Source organism: Globicephala melas, chromosome 3 (genome assembly GCF_963455315.2).
Source record: "Globicephala melas chromosome 3, mGloMel1.2, whole genome shotgun sequence".
In the NCBI taxonomy this organism is placed as follows: Eukaryota; Metazoa; Chordata; class Mammalia; order Artiodactyla; family Delphinidae; genus Globicephala; species Globicephala melas.
Window position 1 is genome coordinate 8,497,292 of NC_083316.1, and position 22,430 is coordinate 8,519,721.

A 22,430-nucleotide genomic window follows, 5' to 3' on the forward strand; every position below is an offset into this window, starting at 1 on the left:
TTCTTTGTTGCCTCCCTCGGGGTCATTAGAACTCAGCTCCTTCTAAGGTTTCAGCCCCATTGCCCCGCGCAGCCCGCGGGACAAAGCCCGTGCGGCCCGCCACCCGCGAGAATTGCCACCCGCTGTCCGCGAGGGGCGCCGCAACGTCCCCACGGCCGCCACCCACCGAGCCAAGGAGCCACGGCCGCCGCGGCCGCCGACGGAAGTGACGGCACCTGTCGTTGACGCGCCCCGCCCCTTCCGCCTCCGCGCCCCACCCAGGCCTCTCCCCTCCGCCCTCCCCGCCCCTCCCCCTCCCCTCCCTCGCCCGCTTTCTGTCAGCCTTTCTCCCTCTCCCTGTCCCCCTCTCTCCTTCCTCTAGCTTCCTCTTTCGCACCTGAGCAACGCACCTGCCCGGGCCCGGCTCCGCTCCCTCCTCCCTTCCCCCCGCCCCGGCCGGAAGGCTCCGGCCTCCGCCGCGGGAGCTTGGCGGCTGCGTCACCGCCGCCCCCCCTCGCCGCCCCAGACAAGATGGACACCGCCGAGGAAGGTAAGTCGGCGGCGCCCGCGCCCTTGCTCTGGCGACCGGGTTCGGGCCGGGCCCGCGCCCAGTCCGCGGCGCTCGAGGCAGGCGGCGGGCGGAGCGGCGGGGGCGCCTCGGCTTGGGGCGGGCGCGTGGGGACGGCGGCGCGACCCGGCGGGCGGGATGAGGCGCCCGGGCCGTTTGCCCGCCGAGCGGCGGGCTCGAGGGGCGGCAGGGAGCAGGAGGTGACCCCTTGGCGCCCCCGGCCGTTTCTCGCCCGCGCGCGCGCGCGCGGAGCGCAGGACCCCTACCCGGGCCGGGGGCGTCGGGCTGCGGTGGCCGCGGCCGGCGTGGCTCCCCGCCCCCTCTGTCCCGCCAGTCCCGGGTGGGGGGGGGGGGACGGCGCCGTGGTCGCTGCACGAAGTCTGGGGGCGTTTTCCACGCCCTTTCCCACTCGGTTTTGTCTTTCTTTATGTCGCTTTGCCCCTCGCTCTCCGGGCCCGACCCTTTCACGATAAAACTTCTTTGTTGACTGAAACTTCGCGAAAAATACCCCGCCAGGTGACGGCCTGGTGGAGTGAACTGACTCCGTATTTAAAAACCTTGCCCTCTGCTTGCGTGGCCCCTAGTTGTTTGTTTACTAAGCGAGGCAGAGGCAGGGCCACCGGGGTTATTCGAAGCAGGAAGGCTCTTTGTTTCGGTGTAGTTTATTTTGTGCTTAGTCTCTGGCACCAATAAGCAGAGTTTTGTGTGTCTGTTTTGCTTTGTGAGTGCGTGTGTTTTGGATGTGGCTGTTCTGGAACAAGCTGACTCTTGTGAACTGAATACAGAAGTGAAGACATAACTGAACATCTGTGACTATTGAAACGCATTTGCTGATCCCGCGAAGGTAGTTAGGTTGTTTTTAAGCAGTTTTATCTTTTTGGAGTTTATCGAATAATTTCGTGAGTCTATAGAGGAAGTTCCTAATCGCTTTCCTGTTGTTGCGGTTATCGGTGAAGATACATTTATGCTTTGGGTTTATTATGTGGGGATATGATAAGCGTCTTGCAACCTTACAGGTTGTGATTTTGATGATTTTAGATGAAGATCGTTGGGGACTATCGTGGTGTGCAGTAATGGGTGATGAAAAGTTTGATGTCTGTATATGTGATGCGTGGAGGGGATCAATTTATCATTTTTTTTAAAGAAGTCTTTCTTTGGATAGGAAGAACCTCAACTGTAATGATATTTGCATGTTATACTTGACAGTTTACAAAGCATAGTTACATGCCTTCACATTTGATCTAAGATCCCTATGGAGTAGGAAGGTATTATCTTTTATAGGTGTGGAAGTTAGTTAGTTTAGTTATTTTAATAGTTTGTCCAAGTTTCACACCCTAGTAAGAGAAAGATTTGAACCTAGGTATCCTGATTACACAGTTTTCCTTTCATTATGGCTCAGTTGTTTTTATTATGTGCTGTGAGTGAAAGGTAATCACCACAGGAGACTCCTTTGGAAAAAATAGTAAAGTGAAACTGCTGAGGAGGTTAGGAATTACTTTCTTTTGACAGGTGGTCCTAGTGTGTAAATTTCCATCTACATCCATACATCCTTTTGGATTCAAATTTTAATGACTCAGTCTAGTAATGCATGTGTTTATTGATTTATCAATTGATATATACTGGCATGTTTTATTAAATTCCCATTCTTTGAGCTTAGGCACTTAGTAATTGCATACACTTATGGTATGATAGTGGAGATTCATGAATTGCAGAATCGCAAAGCTGGAATCATGAAAGAAATATTTTCTGAGTGCTTCTAGTGCACTGCCCACCCCCCTCAGTCAGGGTGAGGTACAAATGATATTTATTTACTGACTTGAACACTGTTCTCTATTGAAATAACTGACACTTACTGAGGACTTGATGGACGGCATGTACTTCACTAAACATTTTATACACATCTCATTTAACTCTCCTAAGACTGTTAAGTAGGCACCATTCCCTTTTTACAGATGAGGAAACTGAGGGTTAGTATGGTTAAATAACTTGCCCAAGGTCATACAGGTAACAGATGTCAGAGGCAAGATTCCAACTCAGGTCTGTCAGACTCCGTGGTTAAATTTATAAGTGGATACCCAGTGTCCAGTGTTGAGATGACTGTATTTTTGTCACTCCCTTTATAAGAGGAATCATCTACATAATTTGACAAAGCTTTACTTTGCATTTGTTTTATGACACTGTTAGTCATGAAATGAAAGTGAATTTTAATACTGCTAATGCCTAATTTTGCAAAATTCCAAATTGGAAGTCTTCTGAAATTTTCAAAGTTAATGTAAATTTAACTTGAAAAAATGCTGGAAGGAAAGGGAGGATTACAGAAGATTTCAGGATAAAATGACAAAGTGAAGACACCGAAAAGCTTGGAAACTTCTGTTTGCTAAATGAGTTATTACAGGTTATTTCTTCAATTAAAAAATGCAATTAGGTTTTTGATTATAAAAGAAACTTTTTTTTTTTGGTAGGAGACTTGGAAAATATGGCTAAATATAAAGAAAATAAAAATTTTTAAAATCTTTAAATTTTATCACTTGTTAAAAACACTGATGATGTTGTTTACTTATCTGTTTTTTAATATGTTAATCTGAGCAAACAGAAATCTGAAATACCAACCTGCAAAGAGATTGTTAAGCTCTTCCATCTCTTAAAAATTGCCTGTTGCTTTCCTCTAATGGTACCATATATGATGTTACCATATATGATGTTAGAATGCTCAGAATGCTTCATATTTGTAGTAAACAAGACTGAATTCTATTAGAAAATTGGTTGTTTGCCAGATGGATTTTGACCCTTCATATTTTGTGTTTGCTAGGTATTAAAGATCTCTAAAGTGTTCAGTGTATTGTTTTATTTTTGTAAAATCAACAGTTCTATAATCCATTCTCATAATACAGCCATGCCTTGTTTTATTGTGTTCATTTTATTGAGCTTTGCAGATATTAATTTGTTTTTACAAATTGAGAGTTTGTGGCAACCCTGCATTGAGTAAGTCTGTAGGTGCCATTTTTCCTGAAGCATTTGCTCACTTCATGTCTCTGTGTCACATCTTAGTAATTCTTTTAAATATTTCAGATTTTTTCATTATTATTATATTTGTTATGGTGATCTGTGATTTACTGTTGTAATTGTTTTGGGACACCATGAACTGTGCCCACAAAGACAGTGAACTTAATAGATAAATGTGTGTATTCTCACTGCCCCACCAACTTCTGTTCCTGTCTCTTTTTTTCTCCTTGGGGCCTCCCTATTCCCTGAGGCTCAACAATATTTAAATTAGGCCATTTAATAACTGTAATGATCTCTAAGTATTCAAGTGAAAGGAAGAGTCTCATGTCTCTCACTTTAAATCAAAAGTTAGAGATAAGTAAGATTAGTGAGGAAAGCATGTTGAAATCCGAGATAGGCTGAAAGCTAGGCCTCTTGCACCAGTTAGCCAAGTTGTGAATGTAAGGGAAAAGTTCTTGAGGAAAGTTAAAAGTGTTCCTGCAGTGAACACATGGATGATAAGAAACAGCCATATTGCTTATATAGAGAAAGTTTTAGTTGTCTGGAGAGAAGATCAAACCAGCCACAACAGTCCCTAAAGCCAAAGCCTAATCCAGAGCAAGGCTCTAACTCTCTTCAGTTCTGAGAAGGCTGAGAAAGTTGAGGAACCTGCACAAGAAAAGTTTAAAGCTAGCAGAGCTTGGTTCATGAGGTTTAAGGAAAGAAGTTGTCTCCATAACACCAAAGTGCAAAGTGAAGGAGCAAATACTGACGTAGAAGCTGCAGCAAGTTATCCAGAAGATCCAGCTGAGATAATTCTTGGTGGTCACACTGAAAAACAGATTTTCGGTGTAGATGAAACAGCCTTATATTTGAAGCAGATGCCACCTAGGACTTTCAGAGCTAGAGAGGAGACGTCAATGCCTGGCTTCAGACCTTCAAAGGACAGGCTGATTCTTGCTGGAGCTAATGTAGCTAGTGACTTGAAGCTGAAGCCATTGCTCATTTACCATTCCAAAAATCCTAGGGTGCTTAAGAATTATTTTTAATCTACTCTGCCTGTGTTCGGTAGATGGAACAACAAAGCCTAGATGACAGCACATCTGTTTACAACATGGTTTACTGAATATCTTAAACCCACTGTTGAGACCTACTGCTCAGAAAAAAAGAAGGTTCCTTTCAAAATATTATTGCTTATTGACAATGTACCTGGTCACCCAAGAGCTGTGATGGAGATGTACAACAAGATGAGTGTTGTTTTCATGCCTGCAAACACAACACCCATTCTGTAGCCCATGGATCAAGAAGTAATTTCAACTTTCAAGTCTTATTATTTAGGAAATGCATTTCATAAGGCCATAGCTGCCATAGATAATGATTCCTCTGATGGATCTGGACAAAGTAAATTGAAAACATTCTGGAAAGGATTCACCATGCTAGATGCCATTAAGAACATTTGTGATTCTAACACAACATTGTAAATCAACTATACTTTAATAAAAAAAATAAAATTTAAAAAAAGAACATTTGTAATTCATGGGAAGAGGCAAAAATGTCAACATTAATAGGGGTTTGGAAGTTGCTTCCAACTGTCATGGATGATTTTGAGGGGTTCAGGACTTCAGTGGAGGAAGTAACTGCAGATGTGGTATAAATAGCAAGAAAAATAGAAGTGGAGCCTGGAGATGTGACTGAATTCTGTAATCTCATGATAAAATTTTAACAGATGAGGAGTTGCTTTTTATGGATGAGCAAAGAAAGTGGTTTCTTGAGACAGAATCTGCTCCTAGTGAAGATGAAATGAAAAGTTGTTCAAATGACAACAAAGCATTTAGAATATGATGTAAACTTAGTTGGTAAGGCAGGGGCAGGGTGTAAGAGGATTGACTCCGATTTTGAAAGAAGTTCTGTTAGGTAAACTGCTCTGTATCATCAAATATTTGAACTTCAGAGCTTGAGGAGATCTTAGATCTTCCTCATTTTATCGACTAGGAATCTGATCCTGCAAAGCACTGATATTTTTCAGTTTAAAAAAAAAAATCTGTTCTTTGCTCAAGGATATACATTTTTTAAAAGTAAAAGCACTGCAACATTGGAGTAAATGTTGCAAGTATTGATGTATGAAACTCTCATTAAGATATTAAACGTTTTGCCATAGTAGGGTGCTCTCATTTCAGCCCAGTGATATATAGAGCTGATGTTTTTCATTTTTCTAAATTACTGCTCACAGTAGCAGAATGTAGTATAAAATCTTAGCAACCTATTTTTATGGACTGCCAAAACAATTGTTCTTTATGCTTTATGAGTCATATTCATTGGGAAGGGATGAAGCTGAACTTTATCATAGTTGATCATGTTCTATATCTATTATGGTAAAACCTTGAGGTGACTTAGATTTGGAAGTAATGAGTTAAAAGGATAGGAAGTTGTCAGAACCAGACAGCTAGTTACTGTCTTTCTAGAACCACATGGTCTTTCATCTCTGCTTCCAGTAATGCCTGCTTCATTCTTCTTGCCACAGATCAACTTTCACTGCTTTGGCATGCTTACGGGCAAGCATACATGCACTTATTTGACAAGTGTTTATTGAGCACTTGTTAACTAGCTAGGCAATATTTTATGCACTTGGGCTAGGCTGGTAACAAAATAGACAAAATCCCTTCTTTCATAGAACCTACATTCTTGTTTTTGGCTTGGTAGAGGAGGAGGGGAGGACAGAAAATAAACATGTAGTAAATTATGTGGCATGATGAGATGGTTATACGTGCTGTGGAGAACAGTTAGTTGGGAGGGAACAAGATGGGTGAGAAAAGGATGAGATGAAGGTGGATTACAAAGGGGCATGAGTTAATTTTGGTGGTGATGGATATGTTCATTATCTTGATTGTGGTGACAGTTTTACCAGTGTCAAGCGTATCAGGTGATAACCTCTAAGTAAGCGTATTTTATTGCATGTCCATTATTCCTCAGTAAAACTGTTTTTTAAAATCCATTGTCTTTTACTCATGCATGGCTTTGTAACCTCATGTATTGATTATTTGGTAGCTGTTGGATCAAGTTATGCAAATCTTCCAAATCTTGACACATTTTCCTGTGTAACATAAAAGTCACATTCATTAATGTCACCACGTATCTCAAAAAGGCTTTAGGTATTGGAGAAGCTGTCGTTCTTATTGTGGTGGATGTAGGTTTTCTAAAATCCTAATATTTGCTTGAAAGTTTTATTTTTGTCAGTGGCAGCAAATATTGTCAGTGTTTTCCTTGGTTCTTAGGCTCACTTCATTCTTTTGTGACACAATGCCTGCCGAATACCCAAATCTGTCTGAATAACTGTTGTTTGTCATTTTGTTGTTGTTTTGTTTTTTTCCATAGTAAAAATGGTGTTTCGTGGGGGGTGGGGGTGGGGGTGGGGAAGCAGTTAGTTCAGCTGGTAACTCCAAAGAGTAATACAAGTGCTTTTTCTTGAGACAAACACTGCTGTTGAGCCTGAGTCCAGGAGTGAGTCCACACTCTCTGTATTTTTCACCTAAAATTTCCACTTGGTTCTTCTTTGAATCTTCTTTTTCCTTGGCACTTTGGATCCAGTGAGGAGACAGAAAACACAGTAACTTAACTAGAGGAAGTTGAAAGAATTGTTAACCTATGATTAGAATAATTATATAATTATAAAGTTGTAAGGACTACTGTAAAGTGTACTGTGGGCCTGAGGGAAAATGCCCAAGTAAGGACAGACTGGGGAGGGGTGAGGGCCCCTCCTCACAGCTGTGGTTCAGACCTCATTGGAGAAGTATGGAGTTGTCCAAGCCAGAGCTAGTCCACAGTTTCTGGGTGAGCAGGAAACAACCCTCCAGGGTGGATGCAGGAGGCTCAAGGTTGATGGGTAGGCATGCAGACAGAGTTAGGGTACCACTGTGGGCTCAAGGCCTGGAGTGTGTTGAGCTGTTATCAGTAGGGCTGTGAGAAGTTGGGTACTAAAGCAAACCTACTGACAGGGCAGCGGGAGCAAGGAGGGCTCCAGTCCTCCTGTGTGGTCCCTTCAGCACCCTCTACCGACAAATTTATTTTTAAAAACTCTTTAAAAGAGTCCAATCTCTTATCAGTGAACAGGTGGTACTGAAGGATAAATTTGGACCTGAGAGGAAATATTCAGTACATTGATACTTGGCACACTCCTGCTAAAACTTGGGAGTTATTGCCTGTGCTGCTGAATTTGCATTTGCCCACTGCTGGCAAAATCCTCACCACGAACTCTAACTACTGCAGGAGTCCACAGTACCTGCAGTTAGTTGCCACTGCTGTTTTTAGAGCCAGAAGTAGGAAATGGCTTTACACCTTCCCACCATCTTATGATCCCACAGAAGAGCTTCTCATTGAAAGCATGTAACTCAAGCCTAGTCAGCAAGGCAGATGTAGTTTTCAGGCTTCCAGGAGCAATAGTATAGGTGAATGTTAGTTTTGTAATGATCAGTAATCTGGAGAGATAAGAAATAACTAAGCTTTGGGATATATGGAGAATTGGGATATATGGAGAATTGGAATTTAAATGTATGCTTTCAAGGCCTAATTACCAAATCCATGGTAAAAAAAAAATAGGTATACTTTCACAGTCAAAATGGAAGTGTTTTTCACAGAATTTTAGCAGTTAAAATTTTCTTGTAATTGTAAAAGTAGCAATGAAACAGTAGAAACTTTGGGAAAACGGGAAGGAAATCACGCATGTTCTCATCTAACCAATATAATGGCTATCATTTTTTGTATTTTCTGTTTTAGGCTGTTTTGTGTTTTTTCCCTAGTTCTAAGGACAGTGTGTATTCATTTTTTTATTCCTGCTTTGTTTACTTAACATTATGCAGATTTCCATATTGTCATATAACTGTTAATATTTGCTATTTTTAAGGGACTATAGACATTTGTGTAGTAAATGTACCACAATTTATGTAGCCACACTTCTGGTTTTAGCTATATAGGTTATCCACAGATATTTTGAATAATACTTCTTAATAATGTATTTTCAATATTTGTTTACTGTAATCGTAGCTACTAATTATAAAATTTTTGTTAATCAGCTATTAAAAATCCTTTGTTACTGCAACCAGGTGAATCAAGGTCAACATTAACAGTCATAAAAATCATGTTGATAATGTACCGTTCCTATTCTGTGACGAAATGGCACTTTACCTATGTGATTTTCCTCCCCAGAACCCATAGCCCCACTCTAATCATGAGCAAAAACATCAAACCAATTCTGGGGACTTCCCTGGTGGTGCAGTGGTTAAGAATCTGCCTGCCAATGCAGGGGACAGGGGTTCGAGCCCTGGTCTGGAAGGATCCCATATGCCACGGAGCAACTGTGCCTGTGAGCCACAACTACTGAGCCCACGAGCCACAACTACTGAAGCCTGCGTGCCTGGAGCCCGTGCTCCGCAACAAAGATAAACCACCGCAATGAGAAGCCTGCACACCACAACAAAGAGTAACCCCTGCTCACCGCAACTAGAGAAAGCCCTCGTGCAGCAACGAAGATGCAATGCACACAAAAAATAAATTAATTTAAAAAAAAATCAAAGTCATCAAAAACAAGGAAAGTGTGAGACACTGCCAGAGCCAAGAGACGACTAAGGAGACGTGACAACTAAATGTAATGTGGATTCTGGAACAGAAAATGACATTAGGTAAAGATCAAGGAAATCTGAATAAACCGTTGATTTTAGTTAATGATAGTGTGTCATTATGGCTTCATTAAGTGTAGTAGAACTACCATCCTAATGTAGGATGTTAATAAGAGGGGATACTGGGTACTGTGTACGGGGGAGCATTGTACTGTCTCCTCACATTTTCTGTAAGTGTAATCTGTTCTAAAAAATAAAGTGTGTTAAACCCTTTGTTTATTAAATTATCACTACAGCAGAAGGAAAGTGGAAACATTTTGAAACCTTACGTGAAACAATTTTCAGGATAGACAGTGGCTTAAGAGTTAAGATGTACCCAAAGCTTTAAGAGTTGTTTTGCATTTTTTCTCATAGTAGATACTTAGAATATATTTGGTGAACTGGATTTTTGGCTAAGAAAACTAACGGATGGGCTAGCCTTGAATGGGTGTTGACTTCCACAGCTGGCACCAACTTGATAACCTCTCACACTATTGGGTGTTCCCCCTCCCTTTCATCTCATGGGCTGTCTCCATATTCAGTCACTAAGGACTTGAAGGTTTCATTCAAAAAAAACTTTACTGAGCTAGGTACTGTGCTAGGAACTTCTAAAAGGTATGCTTTGTGAAGATATTAAGTATTCAAATAAAGCAACAAAAGTTGCCATAGGAGTTAACAGAAGAAATTTACCCTTGAAAACCAGGAAGAGCTTTGCGTTATTGTTCTAGGTAAGTTTGCATTCATAACCAGCAGAGTGCATTGATTTTACTTTGGCCTGAGCAAGATTTGTAATTTTACTGCATGTAAATTTGGTGGAGCCTTACTCCACCACAGAACATTATTTCATTTTTAGTGAAGGGCCTCAGGCTGCACCTTTTGTAGACTGCACTCTCCTTTTGTACCCTTGGCCTTGTTATTCTCTTGAGGTTTTGGGTAGTGGGATTGATCCTAGTAAACAAAATAGATTATTTTTTCTTTGACTCCCCCCCCCTTTTCTCCATTGAGGCATTTTATTTGCACATTGTTATATACTCCTAGGAAAAAAAATTACAGGATTTCTCTCCTATGTGTTTTTGTCTTGTTTCTTCATGGTTGTCCTGCCAGCTGAGGTTGTCAGTACAGTGAAACCAAGCTAGAAGAATGGAAGTAGGTTATTTTGACATTTTCCTAGATTTTTGAGTTGCACTTCAAATCTGGGCCTGATCACTCCATGCTTGTTTAACTTGCCTTTGAGGTTCACAATAATTTTCCCAGCTCTGTGATCATCAGTGATTTGAAATTTGGCAATGTAAGCATGCTTCATCATTACAATTAGAAACCAGATGATTTTGAAGCATAGCCTGACAAGAACCTGGCATTTGTCTCTCTTTTCAGCATTGTTAATGCTCTTGAGAGCATCAGCCAGGTCATTCATGCACACCATTGCGGTAGCACGGAAAGATGGTGAAAAGAGTTTTCTTTGACTTTCTGTGTTGGTGGTGGTTGTGCTTGTTTTAGTTTTTGTTTTGTGAAGCAGCTAAGATCTTTTATAAAACAGGATAGGCTAATTTATGTCTTAGTCACAAAATTCCCCCAAACCTGAGCAACAGAAGGTTGCTTTAAGTTTCTCACTGACATCACCTCCAGTGTGGCTGGGGAGAGATTCTCCTGCTAATAATGCTGGTCACTTGGAGATCTAGATTGGAGACCATGGCTTAGCACATGATTCCACAATTGTTCAGGCAAGAAAATGCAGTGTGATGGATTGTGTTTATTGGTGCCCAAAGACTTCTATCCAGAAGTGATGGCACATCACTATAACTCATATTTCATTGACTAAAGCAAGTCACATGTTCAGGTATAATTTCAGAGGTGACAGGGAAGTGCAGTACTGCCACATACCCAGAAAGTAGAATGCCAAAAATATTTGATGACCAATGCTGATGATTTCCACAGTCTCTAGCAACATTAATTCCTACCTGGTCGGATGAAATAAATGTGCTCATTGGGGTATATTTCAATCTACAACTTCATTAGAACACATTTTAGAGAGGGAACTAATTTTTTTTCATGTCGTTACCTTTTCTCATTTGTTCTTTTTCTCTATGTCTGTTTAGACACTAGTACTGTAGAAAACTTGATTTTATTAAAATTAAAGTGTATTTAAAGTCTTCCTTATTTAATGTCTCTGAGTTTTTGACAAGTGCATATAGTCATGTAGCCACCACAATCAAAATATAGAATAGTTCTTTCACTCCCCAAAATAACTTCGTGTCTTTTTATGGTCAGCTCCACCCCCAGACCTGGCAACCACTGATCTGTTTCTGTCTGTATAGTTTTGTTTTTTCCAGAATGTCATAAGTGGAATTAAACAGTATGTAGCTGTTTGAGTCTGGCTTCTTTCAGCTTAACATAATGCATTTAAGATATAGTCACATTGTTGCCTGTATCAGCAGTTTGTTCATTTTTATTGCTGAGTAGTATTCTATTGTAGGGATGTGCCACAGTTATCCATTCCCCAGTTGTGGAATGCTTGGGTTGGTTGTTTCCGGTCTGGGAGAATTATGAATGAAATTCACATAGGTTTTTGTGCAAACATAAGTTTTCATTTTACTAGGTTAATACCTAGGAATAGGATTGCTGGATGTATGGTAAGAGTATATATGTTTTTATTTTTGTTATTTTAATAGGTATGTAGTGGTAATCTTACTGTGGTTTAAGCTTTGTTGTTAATGTAAAATTTACATAACAAAATTTACCATTCTAACCATTTTTAAGTGTCTGATTCAGTGGCATTAAATATAAGCACATTGTTGTACAGTCATCAGCATCTTAACTTTGTTTTTAATTTGCATTTCCTTAATGAGTCAGCATTGTTTCCATTTGTAGACCTTCTTTGCTGAAGTATCTGTTCAAATCCTTTGCTGAATTTTTTTGGACTATCTTCTTATTGTTAAGAGCGAATTAGTAAGCTGGACGAAGAATTTGAATAGATAGTTCACAAAGAGAACATGGCAAAATGTGGAAATATCCAGCTTCACTAGTAATAAAACTACTTCTTACTTAGCTGTTGTACTAGTTAGTTTTACCCTTATATTTCAGTAATGTGTTTCATTAGAGGGAGCAAATCTACTGTTCAAAAGGAAGAAAATTATAAATTTGGAGCGGTAGATAGTAGATATATATAAGATATTGACATTAAATTATGAAAAAATAAAACATTCAAGGAAACTTGATCACATAAACAGGTTGTGTATGATAACGTCAAAAAGTTGTCTTTTGGAATTGGGGGTTAGGTTTTAAATCCTCATTTCCTTATTAACTTGCTTGATAATATAGTTGGGCTAGGATTAGAAATAGAGTTTGCTAATCTTAAGTCTACTCCCCACTTGTTCTTGACTGTTAGAGGTGATGGTAGGGTCGAATTTTTTTCTTGTACTGTTTGGCTGGGGTACAGCAGTAGTTACTGTCTCAAGTTTTCTGTCTTGCTGAGTTGCCCTTCCCTGGTCCTTTGGCTAGAGAGAGAGCAAGCTTTTGGGGGGAATTTTTTTTGTCTGTTCTCATTGGTGTTTCTACCTTGCCAGCTTCTCCACCTCAGCCTCCAGTCCAGGATACTTGAGGCAAAACACAAATCCAGAGAACTCACTGCCTTGTGGTTCCTTGGCGTCCCAGCTTCTTTTGCTGATCTGCCTTCTCTTCACCTTTTAGAGTCTTCTTATGTTTGTTTTGTATTATAATATCCGGGGTTTTTAGCTGTCCTTGGCAGGAGGAGTAGGCAGAAAACTCCTACTATTTCATCTTGGTGTAGAATCTTCATTCGTCTTTTAGTCTTTATTGCTGCCTTTCTCTAGAGCGAACCTTTATCCTTATTTTCTAAATGATATGTGTTTTACATGTTTCTGAATTTTTTTACATGTGGAATTATATAGGAGTAGGTACTCTTTGTGTCTGGGGTTCTTTATCACTCAACATCATTTTGTGAGATAAATCCAAATTGTGGTTTGTGGTTTTGGTTGGTTTATTGTTTTTGCCATGAAGTATTAAATTATGTGAATATACCAAAATTTATTTATCCAAATTTATTTGCCAAATTTAGGCAATTCGGGTGGTTTCCATTTTGGAGGCATTATTATGAATAGAGCTGCTATGAACATTCTTGTACATGTCTTTGAACATAAGTATATAGGAAACTATTAATTTTAAGTAAGATATTAGCAAAATACTACAGAAATATATACAGTTGATCCTTCAGCAACTGGTTTGAGCTACTTGGGTCCACTTATATGCGGATCTTTTCCAGTACTTATATGGTGTTGGCCCCTGTCCCATTCGTGGGTGTCACATCTGTAAATTCAACCAACTGCAGATCAGAATTTTCATCTGAATTTGCTTGAATCCGTGGATGTGGACAGAACCTGCAGATGTGGAGGGCCAACTATGAGACTTGAGTGCCCTGGAGTTTTGGGATACATGGGGGCTCTTGGAAGCAATCCATCCATGGATGCCTAGGTACACCTGCACTATAGGCAACATACACTTATAAAATAAGGAAAGAACTTCTTTCCCCCAACCCTGATCCCCACAACGTAGCAACTGTTAATAGTTTCTTATGTATTCTTCCAGAATAAATGTTTAACTATGACCTTTATATACCTGTGCCTTGTTTCAGATTTTTCTCCTGGAATATAGATTGGCAGGGAAGAACCTTCCATTGCTTCTACTCCATACGCACGGACTAGCTAAGGAAATTGAGTTGAGGATATAGAGCAATGGCAGTTGCAGCCTATCTCTTAGGTAGCTTTTCCTGACCTCCATTTCCCTGATAAGGAGTGGATAAGCCACACCGAATCAGGTGTGGCTCAGGGCCTGCTAAACAGCTGAGTGTTTGCCTTGAAGAGTTTTATAGCTGAGGCTTATCACCATTCTGGTTGATTTATAGCAACAATCTTTGCCTTTCCATTTAGGGAAATATTTATACATAAAGTACTCTTGAGCAAAACTCAGTCACAACTTCATCATGTGGGGAAACACAAGAGTCAGTACTGCAAAAGAGATTTGTGATGTTGTTTCTCGGACCAGATTCTGTATTAGAGTCATTTAGATGAAATGGTTTTAATAGAAATGGGTTGTGGGTTGCATAGCAGTAGGCTTTTAGGAATGTTGAGGCAGATTATTTAGATCTTATTTTGCTTTCTTTCCCTGATGAAGATATAGCCAGTGAAAGTTTTAACACATTTTGAAAAACATGGTCAGTGCAATAGGAAAATTGCTAACATGAGTTTTCACATTTGTGTGTGTATGTTAAATAAACCACATGCAAAGACCTCCTGCTAAAGAACTTCACTGATAAGATTGGACTTGGTGGGCTTCCCTGGTGGCACAGTGGTTAAGAATCCGCCTGCCAGTGCAGGGGACACGGGTTTGAGCCCTGGTCTGGGAAGATCCCACATGCCGCCAAGCAACTAAGCCTGTGCGCCACAACTACTGAGGCTGTGCTCTAGAGCCCGTGCTCCCTAGCAAGAGAAGCCGCCGCAATGAGAAGCCCGTGCACTGCAACAGAGAGTAGCCCCCACTCACCGCAGCTAGAGAAAGACAGTGTGCAGCAACAAAGACCCAACGCAGCCATAAATAAATAAATAAACAAACAAACAAATAGGACTTGGTAGTGTTAGTAAAGTGAAAGTTCAGCTATGATATTTACAAATTGCATGTTAACCTTTGATTGTTTTTTTTAAAGTTTCATTATACAAAATTTCAAACTCTCACAAATAGATTAATGTAATAAACTTCCGTATAACCAGCATCTGGATTCAACAGATACAAGCATATGGTTGATAATTCTTTTATCTCAATTCTTTTATCTCTTGCCTCCCCACACTTCTGCTGGATTGTTTTAAAGGAAATCCCAGATACGATATCTTTTCATCCATGAATACTTACGTATTCTAAGAGATAATTTTTTTTAAACAAATAACCACAATACCAGTATCATACTTACTGTCTTTATCCTCCAAGTTTTAAAGTAACAATCAATATTATTACTATTAACATGATGATTACTGAATTCTCTTTAGGATTTCTTTATAGTTCCTTCTGTCTTTGGATATAGCCTACTTGAGGATATATTACCATGTTTTAAAGTCTAAAGTAATTATTTTCTGTGATTAAGCTTGATATACACAGGTTCATTTGATTTGTTTTTGGTTTATTTTGCATTTTGATTATTATATGATTTCCACTTTTATTATTATGTAAAAGATATCCATGTAAAACAAAGTGATTCAGAAGTCTAATGTTCCCTTCCCTTTTCCTTTTATAATCAGTGGAGCTTGTGAAGTCCCTGATACAATAATGATAATTGTATGCATATGTGTATTTTGAGAGAGCCATAGTTATTCTCTGATTTTTTTCAGATGTTCTGTGAGCAAAATCTATCTATCTCTCAGCATACCTAAACATACCACTACGATAGAGCAGTGGTTCTCAAACTCTTTTGGTCTCAGGATCCCTGTAAATTCTTCTAAAAGATTCAGAAGAGCTTTTAATTGCCGTATAAGAGAATAAAAAAATTTAGAAATATTTATTCACTTAACACACTCATTATGTGTTAATATAAAATTTTTTTCATGAAAATAACTGTATATTCCAAACCCAAAATATTGGTGAGAAGAGTGGATTTGTTTTATATTTACATACCTCTTAAATGTCTCGTTTAATGGGAGGCAGCTGCATTCAAACAGGTGTCTCATGTAGCCTCTGGAAAACTCCACTGTACACTGGCAAGACAATGAGAGTAAAACACTATTAGTGTTATGGTGAAAATAGTTTTGACCTTGCAGGGCAAGGTGAGTCCAGTCCTGTACTTTAGACTGTCGAGCAGAGCTCTGGGCCTTGATTTAGATTTGTTGTGTTTGCTTAGTTTTCTGTTTATTGGTTCGTCCTTCAGAAGGATGGAGTCTTCTGAAGATCAGTGTCTGGTCGTATTCACGTGTTTCTCTGTCCTGCTAGTGGAAGTGCTGTCTCTCCAGTCCCACCCAACCCCACCTTCCCCTCGCGGCCGTGCTATGGGAGTGTGGGGAGACGTTGTGTCTCTTGCGGGTGGGCACATCCCTCAGCCTCCCGCTGTGATGTCCTTGCCGCGGCTCCCTGCGCCACACAGGGCTAGGTCACCTTGTGGGGCTGGTCCCTGTCTAGGAGGCACCCGGCTGGCATCGGCCGATCAGCCGTTCACACCCATGTTGATACTGTTTCCGGTGTTTGTTCCTGCATCCCGCTAGCCCAGGTGTGCCCACAAAGGCTGTCCCTGCCCCACCCCAGTCCATCGCCGCATAACTTGTGGCTGACCAGTCATCATGTTGGTGGAGGGTGACGTGGTGACCCTCATTCGTGTAAGCCCAGTGGTGTCTCTTGCCGCTTTCCTCTGCACTGTGTCTTGCTTACGGGACACCTCTTGCCGCGCTTTGGCTACTGCGCCCTACTTTCTACTCCCGCAGCTGCCTGAGAGCTGGCCGGGGAGACAGGATGAGGGGGAAACCACTTTGCCCTATGACTGCAGCTGCCTCCCCACACTCGCACTCAAACCCACCCTGAGTGGTTGATCCTGCCGTAGCACATGCCTGTCGCTAAAGTTAATCCACGGCCGTCTAAGCACTCTGGCTTAGACACCCTGATGTTGAGAATGACTTTGAGCGCTTATTTGGCTCCTACCTGCAGAACTGTGGTAATTCTAGAACTAATCCATGCCCATGGGCATCAGCAGCTCTGCTCTGATGATTCTAGATGACCAGGATTGCACGTTCTGTGGCCCTATTAGGGAGCCATTTTGCGTACCATGGCAACCACCGTGACTGGGAATTCGGGTGATGGGAAATCTGGATTCGATTCCATACAGGAAGCCTGGTAATCGACTACTCCAACCTAGGAAGGTAACAGATTTGCCACTCACGACCTGAGGGTGGGGAGGCAGTGATGAAAAACAACACTGGACACTTTCGAGGTCTGGTAATCGGAATGAGTCCACTTAAAATCCTTTAAGGCAGATCTGTTGTGTGGCAAATCTGGTACTGGCAGCTGAGGTAATCCCCAGCTTCAGTGGCAGGGTATTGAATTCGGTGCAGTTAAAATGCTGTGTGATCTGCCGTGCGGGTCTGCGGATGGGGAGCCGCCGTTCCTATCCCTACCCCCTACCTCTCAGTGCCCTCCTGGCTTCTAGCCGAGTCTCCGTGGGCTGAAGTGTGCACTTGAAGAAATTAAAGTACTCCAAGCAGGCGCGAGCTGCCTGCACACTGCTGCTGGAAATCCTGGAATGGGAGCATGGTTCTGTTTTATTTGTGTTGGAATTTGATTGTGGAGGCCCATTAGACGGGATGGCTGGGTTGCTCATACTGCACCGCTAGAGCTCAAAGTCTTAGATTGATGTAAGACTGACCAGAGTGAAAGCTTTTGCCATGGATGTTTTCATTACTTAAGGATGAAGGTGAAAATGGGAGGTTTGAAGAGATTCTGATCCCATGTTGTCTGACCATAAACAATGCCAACTGCCCTCGTTATTTCCGGTAATGTGCCGGCAGCTTATTGCTGGCAGCTTACGGGAAACTGAAGTCCTTCGGATGGTGGTAGCTGGAGTGTCTGGTTCCAGAGCTGAAATTTGAAGGCACAGCGGTGTGGTCTGCGCTTAATTTGACTCAAGCTGGACAACCCTACGCGACTCCATCACAGACAGGATTGGCACTTTGATAGCTCTTACGTGGGTGGTGGTGCATGGCCTTTCTGTGGTGCTGGAGTGATTTGTCTGGCTCCTTGATAACCGGGGAGACTAGTGCGCTCACCACTTAGGTTACCCCCAGTGCTTGATATCCCTAACTTCGACAAATATTGCTTAGCCACCCAGGATTGAGCAATCACAAGTCTGTGACGCTCTTAAGGGGCTGTAACTGCGCCACGCTTCTCAGCATGTGCGTATCCCAGTCTGACAGGTGCTGGGGATTCATTATTAAATCCATTAGTGCTGGGCTCTGGGTTGCAGTTATTCCTCATTAATGAGGAATTCCCTGTAAGAGAGTAGATCAGAAGCTTGCATTAAGTCCCTGCCCGTTGTTCATACTGCCCATCGCCCCTCAGATTGCCCACTTGGGGTTGGCATTTGGTCTTGGTGGATTGCTGAGAAGATGGTCTAAATGAAAATCGCAACCAGGTATCGGTAGGTGGTCCTGCAGAAAGACCGCGTTAAGGACCGAGCAAGCGAGCTTGAGGGATAACTTTCGGCCATCTGTATCTCACCCGCCACCCCAGGCAAGACTGACGCTAGTGCCATGAGAATCACTTGGGGCGGGGGTGGAGGGAGTGAAGGAAGAGCTGCTGCCCTTGGGTGGCCGACCCGTAGCCCTGAGCTTCCGTAGTTTCTGCTTAAGATGGTCTCTGGCTCGCCTCTCTCTGGCCTTCGTGGTCTTGGGGTGCCCCCTCCACACGCTATTGTGTGTGTGTCTGTTCCTGTCTGTCTCTCCCTCTAGGGCCGCTCTGCTGTTTTGATGTGTTTTTGTGAAATTTAAACTTCACAAAAAGGACCAGACTTAGGACTTTAGACTTTAAACTGTTAGGACAGGAATGGTGAAGTGATTTTGCATATTTCTATCTATAATCTGTTAGTTATGAGAAAGTACAGTTTCAAGTAAACCACAGTTTCCGTTATTTTCAATTTTGATTTATTTACAGAGCTCTCATACAAAGGGACAGTTGACCTTTTATATAATAGAAAATTTTTAAGTTTCAGATATACTAGATTATCATCCTGTTCACACTTTTTAGTTTTCCATGATGTTGATTAATGTTTTACCTAGTGATAGAGTCTTGCTTTAGCATGCAGTATTTTAGTTTTTGGTGGCCTATTATTTTTTTAAAAGTTATAACCAAAGATAATTCAATTTTTCTTTTTCATTAATAGACATATGTAGAGTGTGTCGGTCAGAAGGAACACCTGAGAAACCTCTTTATCATCCTTGTGTGTGTACTGGCAGTATTAAGTTTATCCATCAAGAATGGTGAGTCATCCTTTTAGAAAATTTTTATGTCTGAGCTTTTCTGTCATCTATATAAGGGATACTGTTTCAGTGAACTTTCTCTGTAACTAGTTATTTCTTTAAAATATTTTTTGTGAAAATTTGGAAATTACCCATATTTCTTATTACCATGCCATGTCATTTTGGTATATTGTCTTTCAGATGCACGTGAGTACCCATTTGTTTATTTCTACCATGGAGAGCTTATGTTTGTGGGAAGTGTTATGGTGTTGTAGTTTTGCTTGGCATGATTATAGTTTACATTTAGGAAATGCTTTGTGTAAGGTAATAACTCAGTGCTTGTATACATTTTAACTCATTTAATCCTTACAACAAAACTGCAAGGTGGAGTATGATTATGATTTTATGATTATTCAGATGAGGGAACTGAAGCATTGAAAGGTTAAGTAACTTGTTCTATGTCACACAGCCAGCCAATTAGTGATAGACCTAGCCACCAGGTAGCAGTATCCTTAGACCAATATTAGAACTGATGTTGATGCTTGGAGGTTCTTCTATATTCAGTTATCTTTGAGGACGTTACAATTTACTTTGATTAGTTAATTGTTCAGTTAATTGAAACTGCTTTTTAATAGAGGAAATACATGTCATTTTTATCTTTATCTGTTATAATTCTGTACTCTTAGAGGGCATTAATGATAAAAAGTTTAGGACTTTCTAAATTTAAAATTGTAAAAGTTCTGTGATATGTAAAATTTTAGTAAAGCAATATTAGTTTTCAATGAAACCTTAAAAGTTTTTTTGTTATAAACACTATACTTATGAATGTATTTGTAATTGCAGCTTAGTTCAGTGGCTGAAACACAGTCGAAAAGAATACTGTGAATTATGCAAGCACAGATTTGCTTTCACACCAAGTAAGTTCTTTCGAAGTTTTCACTGCATTTCTAGGTTATAACTGGCCACATAAAGGTGTTTAAACAGTTTTAAAGCAACTGTGTTCAGCTTAATTTGTCTTTTATGGTAATAGAAAGTATTGCTATAACATTTTGGAAAATATTTTTAAAAACTACACGTCAGCTTTTAATACACCACACGTCAGCTTTTAACACACCACACGCACGTGATTTAATTTGTGGGATATTTCTTTTTTTTTTAGACAAGTTCAAACGTGTACAAAGGTATAATGAGCCTGTATGTATCCATCACTCAGTTTCATCCATTTTCAACTCATAGCCTTTACATGTCATTCCCTATGCTCTTGTTCTCACCTCTCCATCCTTATTAAAGCAAATCCCATCATTTATGATTTCATCTGTACATATTTTAGCATGTATCTCTAAAGAGTAATGGTTTTTTAAAAAAAATACAGCTATAATATCATTATTTACCCAGAAAAACTATTGATGCCTTGAATTTGTCAAATATCCCATCCGTGTTCAAATTTGGGACATCTTTTGAGTTTAAATTATGTTGGTTGGAATAATAATAAAGACAAATACTAAAGACAAATAATAAAGACAACTCACTTTTTTAAAATAAGACTTTTTAAGCTCAGTATTTTGTAGGCTTTGGTAAATGTTTTGCAGATCTTTAAAATTCTAATTGTATTTATAACCCCTTTACCTATTGATTGATACTTAATATTGTTCATCTTAAATAAGTAGAGGTTTATACTGGCAGGTTATCAATAATTTGAAGCACATTTTCATTCTCAGATCCTAGTATATTGCTCTCCCCTCCCAGAGATTTTTTTATGCTTTAGTTTTTGTTTGTTTTAAGCATCTTGAGCTGCTGAGTGTAAATTCTGTAAATTATTGTTAGTTTTACCTTGTCTTTATGTGATGAGTGTATATAATTAAAATCATTACAGTTTCACTTTTGAAGCTTTGTATTCATAGTGCTCAAAAAATGTCAATTCTGTTATTTTGTAATCTTTAATTTTCTGTAGGGCATAAAAACTGTACAGCTTAAGGTTTATTGCAAACTGCAAGACTAAATAATTGAATATCTTCATGAAGTTCGATTGATAAGAAATACTCATGTGAGCTTCTTTATTCTGAGGCCAATAAAAGCTTGTGTTTGTACCTTTTAGTTTTCATTTGACATCATGTGCTCTGTTTATCTTTTTCAAAAACTCTGTTTTCTGGTTTAATGACTTGCTCCTGTATATCAAAAATCCTCTAAAGTACTGATCTTTGTGGGTATGTTGTAAAAAGTTGCTGTTTGTTACTTGTTCACTCCTTTGTGTCTGTAGCTGTGAACAGTTTTGTAATAGTGCTCTCATAAATTTCACATCACTGATTTTAAAACTTTATTTATCATAGCTCTTTGTTTTGGCCTTACTGGAGAAAGAGGCCTTTGTTCCTTCTGTATGTTTTTTCGGAGAAACCTGTGGTAGAGCAGTGGTTTTCACTGGAACCGTTTACAAAAGAAATCTTTCTAAAATGTGTGTACATAGGTTCTGGTACCAATTCCAACATGTGTGTGGGGTGGTTTTCCCTACATCAGTGAGCAGTTCTGCAGGACACCAGCTGGGCGTCCTACAGTTTAACCCACTTCTCATACTGTCTGCTCCAAGATAGCATTCCATTCCACAGGTTGAGGGCTCCGTCCTTAAAGGACTGGCGTCCCTCAACCCCCTGCAGATGCTAGTCGCAAACCCAGGCTGTTACTTTTGCTTTTGCCTTTCTGACCAACTGACTTTAAATCAGGGGTTCCCAGTGACCCCTTCATTGATTTAATTTGCTAGAGTGGCTCATAGAACTCAGAGAAACATTTTACTTATTAGATCGTCAGTTTATTATCAGGAACAGCCAGATTGAAGAGATGCATAAGGTAGGGTATGTGGGAAGGGAAACTGCACCATTTTCCCCAGATCTACTTGTTTTCACCAGAGGGAAGCTCTCTGAACCTGAGGCCTTACGGGTTTTTATGAAGGCCTCATTACATAGGCTTGATTGATTAAATCGTTGACTGTTGGCCATTGGTTCTACCTTCAGTCCCTCGCTCCTCCCCAGAGGTCTGAAGGGTGGAACTGAAAATTCCAACCCTCTAATTACTTGGTTGGCTCCCTTGGAAAACCCGTGCCATACTCTTTCTCCCCACCCCTGCCCCAGACAGGTTCAAAAGTCATCTCATTAACATAACAAAAGACACCTTTATGGCTTACGTTGCATAGAAAATTCCTAGAGTTTCAGGAGCTGTGAGCCAGGAACTGTGGACGAAGACCAAATGTATATGAGAAATATATTTTGG

At 40.5% G+C, this 22,430-nt stretch overlaps 1 protein-coding gene and 1 pseudogene across 2 annotated transcripts in view; one reads left to right on the forward strand and one right to left on the reverse strand.

Annotated features, from left to right (window-relative positions):
- The first annotated feature begins 297 nt into the window (after nt 1-297).
- The window catches only part of MARCHF6 (membrane associated ring-CH-type finger 6), a 76,076-nt gene continuing 53,943 nt past the window's right edge, over nt 298-22,430 (forward strand). The window contains exons 1-4 of one of the 2 annotated variants that reach the window (XM_060295654.2): nt 298-529; nt 8,729-9,201; nt 19,097-19,193; nt 20,016-20,089. In XM_060295654.2, the coding sequence (XP_060151637.1) occupies nt 9,171-9,201; nt 19,097-19,193; nt 20,016-20,089 (202 nt within the window). In that variant the 5' untranslated portion in view covers nt 298-529; nt 8,729-9,170. The remainder of the gene's footprint in view (nt 530-8,728; nt 9,202-19,096; nt 19,194-20,015; nt 20,090-22,430) is intronic. The other variant, XM_030856571.3, reaches the window with a different exon arrangement.
- Nucleotides 10,212-10,600, reverse strand: LOC132597055 (small ribosomal subunit protein uS8-like; annotated as a pseudogene).